This window comes from Zonotrichia albicollis, chromosome 4 (genome assembly GCF_047830755.1).
Source record: "Zonotrichia albicollis isolate bZonAlb1 chromosome 4, bZonAlb1.hap1, whole genome shotgun sequence".
NCBI lineage: Eukaryota > Metazoa > Chordata > Aves > Passeriformes > Passerellidae > Zonotrichia > Zonotrichia albicollis.
The window spans coordinates 51,302,913-51,319,120 of NC_133822.1; the positions used below are offsets into that span (position 1 = coordinate 51,302,913).

Consider the following 16,208-nt stretch of genomic DNA (forward strand, 5'->3'; position numbering starts at 1 on the left):
AGTAGCAAAGTGACGGTTTTAGCACAAGTAGGAGGTCTGTCACCCAATTCAGAACAGGCAAGGAGCAGAGTTAAAGGCCCAACAGACAACTTGCTTCTCTCAGGAAACAGCAGGGGTCTGAGTGTGTATTGACATCTGCCAAATACAAGATCAAACAATGACTTGTTTTTTTCTGAAATTTATACACATAAAATTAAATGAAAATCAAAGTAGCATAAAAAAACCTGTACGATTTCAAACCCTAAGTAAATATGTAATAAATTGACTAGTTTTGCAATTTGTCAAAGAATACATATATATATATATATATACATATATATATTTTTATATATATATATATATATATGTCCTTTAGCAGGATATGAAGGGCACAGGAACAATGCTGATACAGTATCTTTGTACTGGTATTTTACGAGGCTTAAAAAATACTCAGTAAAACATATCCAGTTGGAACAACATAAGGGGATAAACTGACTTTGTTGATGACAGTAACAAACCTGTGGATGTTTATCCCTTACAACGTTTAGTGAAACAAAAATAGGCAAGAGCATAAAACACTGTGTACTACTTTAAACAAACAGAACTTACTCCATACAAAAAACATCACTGGGATGAATCTGACAATTATACTATGCAACAAACCAGGTAATACAGCTGAGAACACAGACCTGAATTCAAGCTAAACTGAACAGCAATGGTAGTTAGAATATAATAATATCACAACTTCTCCATCACTTTACACTTTTAGGCCATAGTTAGGCCAAAATGTAAAGCTAATGAACAACAGCCTGCTTCCCACAGCTCAGGTATCAGGGGTGTGTGATGATGATGGGAGTCCCCTCAACCTGAACTGCTAGCTTTAGAATATGAGCCACTGTGCTCTGCACAGGAATGCACTGCTCTCAGCTAGACTCAGCAAAGTCCACAGAGCTCCTCCTAAGAACGCTCTGATTCCTCACATTACACTGATGTATTATTAAAGTTAAGAATTCACTGTATTAGAAAGGGCTGCATACGCACCTTTCAATCTACTCTGACAGAGAGACAGCACAGAGATACTTTGCAAGGAGGACAAAGGGACCTGAAATGTGAGCAGACTCAGACTCTTGATCCCTGCCTCCCTTTAGAGAAAAAAAGCCATGTAAGGCTTTTCCCTGCAAGAGGCTTCAACCCCCAGGTCATCCTCTGCTCATCTGAGCAGTGTCTGGAGGAGGGGAGGGAATGACTGCTGCCTTCATTGCTGCCCCACCTGCCTGGGAAGGAGGTGAGCAGCTGTCCCCTCTGCTATGCAGCAGCCTCTGACCTCCCACCTCCCCACCAGAGAGCAGGGGTCAGAGCTCAGAGGGCCCCTGTGCAGGGCAGGAATGCCCACAGAGCTCCATGTGTGGTGCCCAGGGTGTCACCACCTGAGCAGCAGAGCTGGCTCCACCACACTGCTCTCTACATCTGCCTCCCGACCCACTTTCTGCATGGCAGAAACAGCTGGGAAGCAAAAGGGTGCTGAGGAAACAGCCAGCAGTTTGGACATGTCCCTGTCTACCCTGAGCAGGTCTGAGCAGAGGGGGATACACCGTGACCCCACTGCCTTACTGCAGCGACATGCCCACTGACAGAGCTGAAAGAACAAAAATACTCCAAACCAACCTGCATTGCTACAATAAAATACTCCTAAATGAACTATAAACAACCAGCAGTGCTTGACTGGAAATATTCTCTTGGGGTGTGCTGAGTTTATATATTTTAAAAGTAAATTCTTTGCAAATATACATTTTTTAGAGCAACACAGCAGTGCTGAGATACCATAAAAAATGAAGCCTAATAATCAGGAGGAGCACACACAGCGGTGCCAGATGTGGGGCAGATGCAGAACTCTCTGCTCTGGAGCAGAAGAGCATTTCTCCTCCGTGAGGACTCACTGCCATTTCCACTCCCCCAGCTCTTAGGCAGCAAATGGCTGGAATGAGTAAAGGATTTCATTTGCTTTGACTTCAACTGCAACTTCTCCATTTCGTCTGGTTTCAGGAACAAAGATCCCCAACCACCTGCTCACAGTAAGAACTGTGTGTAGGAGAACCTGAGTGTGATAAGCAGTATCTGCTTGTCTACGTTGGCAAATGTCCCTATTAATTAGGCTCAAAATGAGGTTTTGCTTTCTTTGCAGGCAATAATATATTTGGAAAATAAGGTGGTGTCTTTCCAACCTGTCCCAATGTGGAGGTGTGTCACTATGGTATATGCCACACACACAGGCACAGTTCAGAATGGAGAAGTATTCACAAGGATAATTTCTATATTGATGGACATTGAATTTCCAGAGAAGAAAGAAGATACTTCCAGAACTCCATAAACTGTTTCCCTTCACAGTTTGTTTTTGTTTGTTAGTTTGTTTTGTTGCTTGCTTGGGGGTTTTGTTTTGTTTTTTTTTCTTGACAGAGATCTGAAACAGACTACAAGATTTTTGCAATGCAGAACTGGGTTATGCAGAGATACACTGTACCCATGCATTGAAACAATGGAATGTGTGAAACATATTTACCTAGAAATTATAAACAAAAGTTGCAACCTTCCTCAAACTCTGTTCAGCTGTATGCCAGAGTAAATTTTATCCAGCTATCACCAAAAGGGACCCACCTAAATAGTTCCTAGGATTCAGCACTCCTGCATTACCATGACACTGTCAAGACACAGCATCACTGATTTCATATTGAAACATAATTTATAACATCATGATGTGTGGCAAGGCTATGCAGTTGCTAGGAAGTTAATAAAGAACACAACTAATGAAAGAAAAGAAACAAAAACCTGCTGTATTTGACTTTGAATCAGTGAAACTAGCACAATGCTTCCAATTTCCAGCTCAGCTGCTCATCCCTCCCTAATCCAAATAAGCAGCTATATTTGTGAGCTTTCTAAAAAAACTTTTGATTCTCAGCAGCTGCATGTACACAAAAAGAAAGGACTAAAAATTAAACAGTGATTGGCAATCTGCAATTTCCAAAACCTTGCCTCCTTTTGAAAGGTAGTAATTGAAGAACTGTAGTATTCAAACTGATGTGAAATACATCGTTATCAGATTTAATGATCTATTAATGACTCCTTTTGGAGAATAATTTGATTTCTCCCCTTAAGATGTAATGAGTTTCTCCTCAGCAATAGCTCCAATGAAACATATCCTGGATTTTGAGGAGGAAAATCACTGTTCAAAGCATGTTAGTTCATATCTGATTAGTTCTTGTTTAACTCTACAATATATTACACTGTAAATAAATACCTTCCTGCACTGTTACATGGAAAATAATGTTTCTTTGTGTATATCAGCAATATTTCTTCTTGATTCTTTTCACTATCGTCCACTGTACTGTACAGTCATTCCCTGTTTTATTTCAAATACTTCAATCAGTAAAATTTGCTGTAATTTGCTTTATGTTGTTTTCCAGATGCTGGGGATGTGCAGAGGCAGGCAGGACCAGCAGAGTCCTGTGATGAAGTGTGTGAGGGAGGGATTGCTGTGCTGCTGCAGCTGAGCATCAGGAAGGCAATGCACCATTTCCTGCTGCTGCACTTGCTCCTTTTTAATGTGCTTTGGCTACAGCTTTACTGCATCTCTGCAGGTTGGTGCTTCAAAACTAATGAATGAAAACTGAATGAAGGATTATAAAGCCAGATGAAGAGAACAATAGTGTAGTGTGAAAGTAACAGATTTGTGCTAATCTTAGCTTTGCAGTAGATATCATATTAGTAGCAGCAAATTCAGGGAAATTATTGAACAGTCTTTAGGAAAACCACTTTTGTATGTAAACAGCCACACTGTACAGCAATGGAAAAATAAAACTCAAGGCTAAAACTGGAGAGAAGACACTGAGTTGCCTTGTGACACAGTCTGACACACAGGATTTGACTCAGTGCGAGACAGACCAACTTGCCCGTGGGCTTTGGTGACTTTGTGCCAAAATTAGCAGACTTCCCAGGGAGAGCTCACAGGGAACTATCATTGAGAGAAAACTGACTGAGGCAGAAAAGCAAAAACATCTTAAACTTTGCTAAAAAAATAAATTTGTTCAATCCTAATCTGATGAGTTTAAAACCTGATCATTTTTAGGGTGCAAGCAAGCTGTGACCCTCCTTCTTTAGATATCTCATTGCAGTAGGAGTGATTACTTGCTTTTTGCACTTGAGATTGACAAGGGTGTACCTTGTACGTTTCTTCTCTCTTAGAAGAGTAGAATGTTTCTTACTTTAGCCATGGCAGCTACTAGATAATAAGTGAATGTTTAGAACAGGAGTATAAGAGAAAAATACAATACAAGAGGACTTTCACTGTAGCTCTTCATACTTCCTTCCAAGCTCCAACACTCACTGTCAGGCTATGGCACCCCAGCTTCTGACACAATGCACTCTTCCTTTACTGAGCAAAATAAAAAAGGCATTGCTCAATGCTCAGTACAGTGTGGAGAAAACTGGCATGTCCAGCAGCTCCTAAAGCCACCCCGGCAGCACACTGCTGGCCTGCATTTCACTGTCTGGATAAAGAGATCCTTCCAAGAAGGCTGGAGATTTCTGGCCAACCCCACTTGACAGCAGAAGGAGGAGATGACCACAGTCCCTGGACATGAGCTGATCTCTAATGTCGGCTTGAGCAGGGACCTCATGGGTAAAATGTTACTTCATATATTGGTGCTGCCTGCTTGGCTGACAGCAATTCAAAGTGGGGACTGCTTCTTCCTGTCCAAGCATACTCTCTAGCAGGGACGTACACTGGCCTCCTACTGCTAGCCCTAAATGCAAAAAACCCCAAACCATGTTAGCTGTTTAACAAAAATACATATTGTCCGGTAAAATCTTCAGTTCTACCTTTGTCTCCAGTGTGTTGAAATCACAGATAGTAGCAATATGTATATAGCATGCAGGCACAGCATAATTTAAAAGGCACCTGGATCATTAGACCCCACAATGACCCAAACTCCTGCCCAAGCAGTGCTAATCTGCTGAACTCTGAGCATGGTATAACTGTATAAAAGCAGCATCAAGTCACAGGAAGCTCTTGAAAGCTTTCCCATGACAGCATCAAGTTCCTCCTTGGTTCCCCAAGAGTTTCTCCAAGCAATCAGGAGTCATCACAATGGCAAGAAATACCAATAATTTTATTACTAAGATCTTTGGTTTTGTAAGCACATCATTGCTTTGATGTTTTATTACACATCTTGAATACACCCAAGGTTAGGAACACTGCCTACAGAAACACCTGTTTTATCATGTCTCTACTAGCAGACCCCTTTCTGCTCCTGTGTCATCTCTCAAGTACTGGTGTGTTTGAAACCAAGCCCTGTGGCATCTGTGGTCCTTCCCCCTGTGTGTGAAACAAAGCACAGGGCATCTCACATCAAGATGCCCTGGGCAGAGGAGGCTCCTGACCACTGAAAAATCCTCTGCAGGAGCTCCAAGAGCAGCTCCAAAGCATGTGAGGAAGACAAGGGGGAAAACCACAGAGCATTTTCAGAGCCTTTCTTTTCAGCGATGGCACATAAATGTAACAGGGTGATTTAGAAAATTTTTCTCTACACTGCTATGCAGCCTCAAAACAACTGCTTGAATTCTCTGTAGTCTCTTAAGTTTGCATCTGAGACACTCAGACTCTGAAGAACACCATCATTAATACTTAACCATTTATTAATGAGATGGTGAAAACAAGACCAAAGAAAATACTCAGAAACAGGTGAGAGTTTTTACATGGAACAGTGTATGGCTTAGGAGTGGAAGATGGGGCTCACACAGGAATATAAATGTCAGAGCCTAAGAAAACAGGACCCACCATAACCTCAGTGAGGAGTGACCACTCCCTGCAAACAGCAGGGGAAAGAACACAGCTTTGAGCAGTGAGAACATTGCTGTGGCTACAGAGACACAGAAATGCTGCAGGGGGCAGAGAGGCACTGGGGAAGACAGCAAGCACGACTCTTGAGGAGCAAGCTCCACCAAAGCTGCTTCCTCTTTCCATCTCGGCAGCTCTGCCTCTCCCGCTGTGCCAGGCACAGCCACTGCCAGTGCAGGACACACTGCCTGCTGCACGGCACAGGGACTCGTGTTTTCCTCAGCCCTACCAGCCCTGCAAGCTGCAGCAAACACCCCGCTGGGGGCAGCAGACCACCCACATTCCTTAAATCCAACAGGGAGGAAAACAGAGCTCTCTCTGAGCCCAGCTCCACCAGCAAACCCAAACACTGCCACCTCCTGCTGCTCCAGCCTCTAGGATTCTGAGAAAATGTGATCATTTTGGATTTAAAAGAAAATATAAAGCATTGGGAAAACTGTGCATCATTAAAAAACTCTCTGCAGAAAGAATGGGAAAGGGAAGCAGACTCCCACCACTGTTATTTCTAATCTGATGCCCAGTGTTCCCCCTATAGATAAAGCTTTCAGAGGCTCCTTCAACTCTGAACAGCTTTGGTAATTCCAGTAGTAAGTCTTGTAGTTTCAGCAACTTAACCCCCTCATTACATTCAATTAAATACGAATGTAGTCCTACTGAAGAGATAATGGGCAATGTCTATTCTCTTACCTAACACCAATAAAATGTATGGTACACAAATTTTGTGGTCAAATAAGCACTTTCTGAAGGAAAAAACTCCACTAACTTTGTGTTTGCTCCTTTCCTCCATATTTCACTCTCTACAAGGGTATCCATTTCTTTGCTACTCCTGACAATTAGTAGGCATCTAGATAATATACCCTATTTTTTCCTCAGGTTTTTGTGCTGTTGTTTGTTTTAAAAGTTCTTGTAGTAGGAGAGCCATACTACATATCAAAACATAACACCTCTGTTCTTCAACTGCACTAAAGCAAGAGTCAGATACTGAATATTCAGAGCTAATATAAAAACATGTTAGAAATGGAACAAGGCTCCCACCAAAATACCCATTTGAGCAGAGAAAAAACAAAGAGAAGGTCCTGACAAGCCCTGACACGGTGCTTCCCACGGAATGCTTGCTCAAAAAACAAAGACTGAAAATTTGGTTAAAAAAGAAATGTAGAGAAGAGAATGTGTCCCATCACTAAATCCAGGAAAGGAGCCACCTAGTTTTCATGGTACCTCCAAAGCATCTGCTTAAATATCTTTAGAAAGTTTGAAGTGAAAGTCATGTAGGACCTGTAATTTCTATATATTCTATATTCTCTATATTCTCTTATATTCTCTTAAGTGAAGAGTAAAACTTCTGAAAAGGTTTAATTTGGTTTCATCTGGTTCAATGGGAAAGTATAAAATGCAAAGAAAAAGAAAAGTTACAGAAATTAACTAGGAAGTCCAGAACAAATGGTCCACAAAGGAGTTCCTTTCACACTCCCACCACCAGTCTGCTCTCCAGACTATGAGGAAAGTAAAACTGCTCAGAAATTGTATTTCATAGCCTGGCAGTAGAGACTTTCACCCAAAGTTATGATAAATGCCTCATTTTTCAAATGCCAAATGACATGTTGATACAATCAACAACCTCTTACACTACATAATGCTGCACACCATCAATAAGATATAAGAAATGGAGCATTTTCACTCCAGACTACCTTCAGATTGAGAGAAAAACTGAATGCTAGAAAACAAAACCCACTTTTTACTGTACACCATTCCATTGTATAAACTGGAATAATCCTGATGCTTCTGTTTCAAACAACTTTGTGCAGAGAAGTCGGGCCAGGCAATGGAATTCTGCATCTGCACCAGGTTTTTCACCCAAAGGTGAAAAGGTGAATAACAGAGCAAACCTGAACTGCAAAACCAATTAAGCCTCTCTTGAAAAGGAATCCAAAACGACAGCAAGAAGTTGGATACTACAAAGTATCCTTCCCAGAGGGATTTCATTACACTTGGCTTTCTTTCTGGGCTGGGGTCCAGGAATATCAGCACTGCCTTACTGCTTTTCAAAAAATAAATTGCTTGAATAATGTGCACCTTGTGCACTGCATTGAAATAGACAATCCTTAATCTTGACTTTTTTATTCTGTTCAGATCTATCTTCCCTAAATAAAATGAAAGTATTTTGATTTTTTTTATCAGAATCATGAAAACTTGTGAATTCCAAACAAAAATCTCACAAAAGGCAGAAAGATCTTTTCTTGGTAGTTCAGGGACTACACCTCTCTTTATGAGGTACACCAAGGAGTGTACAAAAACCCTAAGACAAGCACAGACCCACTGAAAAATGGTAAAAGTAAAGCCTAACCTCTCCTGAAGCTCAGCTTGGGAATTCCTCATATACACTGTGGGGAAGGAAGGACAGACACAGTCAAAGAAATCCCCATTCCCATAGAGAAGTCAAAGACTTTTCTTTCAGAAAAAAAGTCTGTATCTAAATACTTTAAAATTACTCCTTTGATGTGCCTTTTGACTGCTTCCCTATCCCAGAGGAAATTTCTCATGCCATTTTATCCTTGTCACTACACTCACCACATCTGACATGGATCATGTCTAATGGCAGTGATCTGGTGAGTCTGATCTGGCTTCAACCAGTACTGAGAACAGGCAAGGTAAATAAATATAGTATTTGTGTCTTTGTGATTCAGAATAATGAGAATATAGTATGTAGATCCCTCTTTATTACCAGATGCCCATCTGGAAGATGCTGTTCTGTTTGGCTTTTTAGATGACAGTAAGTGGCTTCTGGAAAGCATAGGTTTATCTGGGAAACTTCCAGCACTGTCACACCTTGCCAGGCAGACTAAAAGCTTTGAAAGGTACTTCTGACCTCTGTTGTAATCTCTGCATTGCAAGGGATACCCAAAGGAGACCATGGCATTTTCCCAGAGGTCACCACAGAGGCCACAGATTTGGCTACAGTCCTGCATGCATCCAATTCAGCTTTCAAGGCCTCTCCAGACACACCTCAGCTGCTGAGCATGGCCGTGCCTGCTGCCTTCCCAAAGCAGGGACTTCTGCCTCTCCTACATTCACCTGCTCACAGAGGAGCCCGTGACTCTGGGTGTAGGCTGACATCTGGCCAGAGTGGCTTTAGTGACTCTGAGCCAGGAGGGCAGCCAGTCCCACACTCCTTCAGGTCTGCTGAGCTGTCCTGACCCAGTCCCTGTTTCTGTTGCCCTCAGGCACTTTCTCAGCCTGGCTCACCAGCCTGGCTCACTCACTGTTCCTGCCAAGTGGGCAAGAACAGAGGTTCTCACAAGCAGCCCTTGTGCTCTTAGCTGGTCTCCTTTCATCGGCATAGCACTTTACAGCTTCTAAACATTATATTCATGCTAGATCATGAAAGTCAAATGTTTCCTCTGCTACTTAAACAGCAATTTAAAAGAGCAGCTTGAAGTACTGTGCCTCATAAAAATTGAGCTTGTCACAGAGGAGAAGGAAAAACATTGTAAGCTGTAATTGTTCTGAGAAAATGTTGCTGGAAGATACATAATCCAATGTGACACTTGAAGTCCTTGTCATGGAGCATTTGATCATTAAAAAAAAATATTATTTCTAAGGTCTATTTTCACGTCAGTGCACTACACATCTTGTCAGAACAAACAGCACATTAATGCAAATGATAAATAAAAAGTATTTCATTTTCACAGCCAAAACATTTCCATTCCAAGAACTACTGTAAAAATAGAGCTACTGAAAGTGAGTGTGACCGTGAGAAGAGTGTGTTGTAACATAAATTATATTTATCAGCAAAGGACAGTATGAGGTTATTACACCTCCTTAAGATGGAAAAAAAAAAAAAAAAGAGAGAAGATTGACCTGTCTTTTCCACCCTGTGTTTCAAATACCAGCTGTTAAACAAAGGCTCAGTGATGTAAATCTAGAGCAAACCACACACCTGAACATGTCACACCACTAGGGATAGCACTAGATTGTCCTAGAAAGTGCAGCAGCACTGCAGCTGAGGGTGAGGAACAGCCAACCAAAGTGAACGTGCCCAAGGAGTTCTATGCTGAAATCACCCTCGAGGTTACCATGAAGCCCAACAACGTGGCCAAAGCCTTTTCAATCAATCAAGGGATGGCAAAAGAGGAATTTTCACCAGCACTATATAAAGTATGTTGTCCTACTGTTAAGCACAGTAGCTAGAAGGTGAATGAAATAGCTGTATTTTAGAGTGTGGCATTGGTAACGAAAGGGGCACAAAGGAGGAAAGTTGCTTTCTATGCAGGAAAAGGAAAACACACCTTTGCCTACTAAGAACCAGAGGCCAGAGAGCAAAAGGACCTGCATGTACATGCTGTGTGCGTGGGACACGCGACACTCTAACGCAGCTTTGCCTTGGGCTTGGCCCTGCTAGCGGGGAGCGGAGCGCATAGCGCTGGACAGGGCTGGGAACACACCCGAGCCGTGAGGACACACCCGGGAGCAGAGCGGATGGCTCTCGGCAGGGCTGGGAGCACACCCGAGCCCTCAGGGCAGCGCTCCGCACACCTGTGACCCGCGTTACCTTCCTGTCGGGCGGGGACGGGGCACTTTTACCTGGATCACCCCGCATCCACCCCCACGCCAGGCCGGTGTCCCGGCAATTCAGCTCCCTCTCGGCAGCCGTCGTGCTCCGACGCTTCACGTGGCGAAACCCCGGCTCCGGTCGGGGCTGGGCGAGGAGCGCGTTCCCGGGCGCGGAGCGGGAGTCGCCTCACCCGGCCCCGCGCCCCTGGGTGTTGTGAGGGTGTCCCGTCCCCCCGGCCCGCCGCTCCCGGCCCGCTCCCGCCGGAGCCGCTCACCGGCGCAGCGCAGGCCCTGCGAGAGCACGAAGCGGCAGCACAGGTCGCACCACGCTCCCGCCGCCGCCGGCCCGAAGCGGTGCGGGGGCTCCGGCGGCGGCGGCGCCTCGAAGATGGTGCGGACGTGGCGGAGCCGCGGCGGCGTCGGGCGGCGGCGGCCGCCGAGCGCGGGGCCCGGGCGGGCGGCGGGCTCGTCCGGCGGCTGCGGGGTCCCCGCCCGGCCCCGCCGAGGCTTCTCCCGCCGGTGCCGCGCGGCCGCCGCCATGCGGAGCGGAGCGGGGCGCGCCGGCCCCGCCGCCTCTGCCCGCCTCACGCACACGGCAGCCGCGGGCGAGGGGAGCGGGGAGGCGGCGGGGGCGAAGGAGGCGCTGCACCGCTCCGCGTCCTCCCCGCGACCTCCCGAGTCCCGCCGCCCCGCGCCCGGCAGGCACACACTCCGCGTCATTCGGCGTGAACGCGCTCCGGGATGCGGCGGCAGCCCCGGGCACAGGGAGAGCTGACAAGAGCCGGGGATGCGCTTCAATAGCTTCATTAAAATGATCTGCCTCCCTTCCCTAAAGCAGCTACTGGGGAAATACTTCCCAGGGCTGGGTAGAGCTGCTGTAACCCACACCTGCGTGGGGAGGCTGTGGCGGCCGGGGTGGTCAGAGCTTGCCTCCAACACTTGTGTGAGCTCCGGGAGCACAGCGTTGGAGAACTGCCCCCTGCCCGGCTCCCGCACGCCAGCAGCTCACTGGCCTTACTGCACACAGGCAGCAAAGTTCTCCAAAAGATGTGCACCTACAGCTACTGCTGCCTGAGCTAGTACCAGTGACAAAATATCAAATTCCACTGAGGGATACTACCCCTACCACATTTTTTTTGGTGACTGATGAAAAAATAAAGCTATTTAGAACACAGAAAAATAGAAGGTCATGAAGCCTTGCCAATGGCAGAATCGGTCACAAGAGCTCAAGAACATAATCTGTTCCTGTAAACCCTCTTCAAACGGTATTGCTGTTCCCAGGGCAATCTGTTCTGGCACTTGCCTCTCTTCACCATTAGAAAGGATTTACCAACGTTGTAGGCTGGGTTTTTGTTTCAATAACAGTTTATATTAATAATGTATAATGCTTTCACCACAGCCACAGTGAATGCTGATCTTCTGGAACAGCCTGTAGATTACCAAAGACTTTTGCTTCCCTCTTCCTCCAGTACTCCCTTCTTTCAGCCAACAACTTCCCTTTTCCCCAGTTCTGCTCAGGCCTATCCAGAACTGTTCTACATTTACCACTTCTACAGTGACTGACTACATTAGAACTGATTTGAATTCTACCAGTGAGCAGAGACTAGGACTTTTACCACCATTAAAAGAATTAATGTAGTTCAGAACATATATCAACCAAGAAGTTAAAAAAAAATAGAAGAATTAGTGGCTCTACCATATTGCCAATGCTAGTGATTCTGTTGAGCAGGGCACATTTTCTGAACAGCTGGATAATGCAAACTGAGCTGCAATTTGCAACTTCATGTTTCAGGCTCTCTACTGTGCTTACAAGAAAATAAATCTCGTAAGGATGTCCTGAAATTAACAGAAAATTAAATTATGAAAAGGCAGAAGTACACACTGTACAATAAGTGGTTGGTGATGTATTTATGCCATTAAGCTGTTCACTCATGCATTTTCACAATTCATATGAAGACAGGTTTGTTCAAGTAACAGATAATTAATATATTCAGCTAAACCCCCCAAACCAGTAAACCAGCTTCAGGAAGAAGAACCATATATTACTTTCTATTACTTATTTTGGCAAATGAATAGCAAGATTCATAGCATCAGGACACTTAGTTTGAGCAAAAAGTTGATGGTACAACACTATGCTTTGACTTGAAAAATTATTTGCTTCATAATAACGTAATCAGAAGATTATGAACTGATTACTTCAAGTTCCTTAGCTACTGCTTTGTTAAAATTGCTTTAGAAAAAGAAATTTTAACATGATTAAGATTACTGATGTATTCAGCAAGACTAAAGCCAGCAATGTTTAAAATGAACATAAAATATAATAAAAAAATTTCAAACATGTAAAAGAATGCTGCACATATTTCAACATACAGACTATACTTATACTACAATTAACTTTCTTTTTCGGACTGCTTCAGTATAAGGAAGTTGAAAATTATATATTCCACCTAGCATTTGATTTCTTTCATGATTAAGAACTTTGAAACAACAAAGTGTTATAATGTTGGAAACAAAATACAGTTTATGCACATCTAGAGAGCCCAATTCTTTTAACATTTATTCATGTGTTTTAGTGATACTCAGTGAGACTGTGGATGTGAATGAACAAATGTACAAGCAGGCATTAAAACATTCCCGTTAGATATAATTCCAGTATTTTAAAACTGTTAAGAATGCCAAAGAAAGATATGTGACAAACTGCTGCACTCCTTTTGCATAGCTAGATTTTTTGGGTGACAGAGACAGAAGCTGCTCACATGAATGTAAAAATGTTTGAATTCCCTTTTTTGATTCTCACCAAGAATGCTGGAATGCAGGTCTTGGACATCAAGGCAAGCAAATTTCCTTTTTTTTTAAAGTGAAACATTCATTTATAAATTTCCTAAGTTTCTCTCCAAATATTTTCCAAAAAGGAAATTAAAATGCTTTGTGTTCTGACCTGGACAGATAAGCAGGGAATAAGCACCACAAAACTACCAGATGCTATCACTGGTCAATGTTGTTTAGTTTACATCTAAATGTTCCACCAGTAATTATGGAAAATTCTAAATATAGTTGGTCCAGCTCTTACAGGTGTAATGCAGCAATGAGAAGTGTTATTGACACCACTGAACATCCATGACCAGGTTTCCACAAGGAAGAAATGAGTTCTGTAATACTTGCATGCTCATCTGAAACAAGTATGTACATCTGTAGTATCCAAACAAAGGGATGTTTCCAGAATTTTTTGATTTCCTGTTCTCTATCTCCTATGTATTTTGGAGCAGAATGTTTCACTTTGCATCTCTGCATCCCAATCATGTAGCACTGAAAGTAGTAACTATTGATGATGGAAAATAAATAAATTTTCCATCAACGTTTGGTACCAAAGTTGTAAGGCAGCAGTGGGAGTGGTCCCTTTTCAAATCTAGACTGGTACCTTTTTCTCCACTATTCAGTTACTATTGAGGTGTGATACTGTCCAGTCTACTGTCTGTCCACAAACTCTTCTCATACCAAATTTTTAACCTTTTTAAAAAATTATACCTGCAAATAAGATTAAGAAGAAGCCATTTTAAGTACCCATTATTGTGGTGAGCAACAAGATTTCAGGGAAAGTCTGAAAATGCTGTACTCCAAAAAATGACTTTCACATTAATTCTGACAACCTGAAGTGCAAAACTTCCATATACTAAGCAGTCAAACGATTACAGACAACATGGCACCAAATATTTAGAGAACATAAAAAATATTGTGAATTTGCTTCCTCAAGTAGAAGAGAACTAACAATTTGAATGTGAAGGAAAGAGAAATGCATTTCTGTTCTGTCCTATCTGCACTCTTAGTCCCTATTCACATTCATTTAAAAACATTTCATTTAAAACATTCATCATGTTCTGTGATGATCACAGTCATTCAGCTAGACTCCTACGTAACAGTGGTTGTTGGAGTTAATCCAAAATACCCTTTATATAAGGTGTTTTGGAGTACTGCAAGTCCTCTTGCAATGAAGACTAAATTGCATTCTGAAAAAAAGGGCAATATTCAAAGCAGACAAATGTCAATTTCATCAACAATACTTTTCCCTTCAGGACTTCTCAGAGATCCTCCAAGGGGCTCAATTCCCTGCCAGAAGTTATTCTATCCTAAAAGTGACCAAGAAAAGATATATATTTCTTTTGTATTTACATATTATACATATTTACATTTTCTTTAATAATACAGCTGCTGAAGGAAAAAAAAAATCCTGGATAGAGGTTCTGCTTTCAACTGTCCCAACAGTATTTTTTCCCTTTGAAAAAATTTACAAGTCCTCTTCAGGTCCTTTGGAAGCTAGATACAGTCCACGTTCCGCAGGCCACCATCCATAGTCAAGGCACCAAATCTAAACCACAAAAAAGTACATTTTTAGGTGGTTGACTAGACTATAGAATCAATCTTTAATTTCTTTATGGGGTTTTCCTTTCACTTGTTACATGCCAAGAGAAGCATTTGTAACTAACTTTTATATCTGCAAAGAAGATGGAAGAAAGGAAGCTTTGCTGCAAGTATGGGACTGGGAGTGGGGAACAAAACAAAACTAATTCAGATTGAAGCTAAACTCCACTCTACCAGCAATTTACCCTGGAACTTTCAAGAGATACTTATTTTTACATATTTTCTCATCTTCATAGGAAAAAAAAATCAAAATCAGTCTGTATGTGATAATGACAATACTCTCTCAGTAATGTAAGAAACATGTTTACCTCTTCACTTTATTTAAGCAATCTGAAAACTGCAAAATCATCAATTCAGATTGGTGTAATTCCATGGCTGTCAAAAATAACTTCTAAATGGGAGGAATTAAAAGGCACCATTGCATTGCTGCAACATTATTGTGTTTAAAATCAGAATTGATCCATCTGTGCAACAGGAATTATTATTATATTTATCTTTTATATTATATTATTATATTTATATTTTATTTATATATTATTTTATTATATTTTAATATTTATAGCAAAACAAAAGTAACATGAAACAAAAATGCCACAAAAATTGCTGTAAGATCATTCTGACCCAGCCCCGTTACAAGGTTTTAAGCAATTATTTTTTTGTTATATCTCATTTGAACAGGTCAAAATATATTTACAGTTAAAGACATTAAAGAATTGTTCCCTTACTTTAAATTCTGGATCTAAATGTACCAAATGAAGGCTCCCCCTAGTTTCCATCCCAAAAGGGAAAACAAATGCTTGCCTTTCCAAAATGTGATTGTTTTCAGCCAGCTCTTTAACAACACCTTCCATTTCCTCCTTCAGTTTCTTCATCCTGTAGTAACCAGAAGCAAAATAAATATTTAAGTTTTTATTGGTATAGATACCTGCTCTGATCCCTCACCACAACAGTTTTCAGCAACTTGCCATTACATACACAATAAGGGACAGGTAAGTTGTTTATTTACAAAGAGACAGATGATACATTAGTGCTGTCCCCCACTCACTTCCAAATCTGTGCCACCACTATAGCAATCTAAAATTCTTGATCTTAATACAACAATCACTAAGCAATTTAATTTTTTTTTAAAAATTTCCCTGTATAGCAAGCATACAGTATTACATCAATCCCCTTAAAAAATTCTCACCCAAGAGTCATTTCCACTAATGTGTTTGAGCTTGGATAGACTGTATTCATCGTATGTTTCATTCCACTGGAAGCTGCAAACATTTTCTGTGGCAGGGCATCTTGTAACTGTAACAGATAAAAAGGAAATGTAAGTTACATTAGAAATTGTCATGTATATCTTGATGGCCACCTTAAAATCCTTTTT

General features: G+C 42.0%; 2 protein-coding genes across 4 annotated transcripts in view; both read right to left on the reverse strand.

The window, feature by feature from the left end:
• The window catches only part of RASSF3 (Ras association domain family member 3), a 104,870-nt gene extending 93,715 nt beyond the window's left edge, over positions 1-11,155 (reverse strand). Inside the window, exon 1 of one of the 2 annotated variants that reach the window (XM_005480564.4) lies at positions 10,696-11,155. In XM_005480564.4, coding sequence (XP_005480621.4) covers positions 10,696-11,140 — 445 coding nt within the window. In that variant the 5' untranslated portion in view covers positions 11,141-11,155. Of the gene's footprint in view, positions 1-10,450; positions 10,482-10,695 lie in introns of those variants that run through there. The other variant, XM_074539795.1, reaches the window with a different exon arrangement.
• Positions 11,156-12,304: 1,149 nt separating this feature from the next.
• The window catches only part of TBK1 (TANK binding kinase 1), a 28,150-nt gene continuing 24,246 nt past the window's right edge, over positions 12,305-16,208 (reverse strand). For both annotated transcript variants that reach the window (XM_005480563.4, XM_014272432.3), the window contains exons 19-21: positions 16,023-16,129; positions 15,638-15,709; positions 12,305-14,783 (exon numbers count right to left, since the gene is read on the reverse strand). In XM_005480563.4, coding sequence (XP_005480620.1) covers positions 14,732-14,783; positions 15,638-15,709; positions 16,023-16,129 — 231 coding nt within the window. In that variant the 3' untranslated portion in view covers positions 12,305-14,731. The remainder of the gene's footprint in view (positions 14,784-15,637; positions 15,710-16,022; positions 16,130-16,208) is intronic.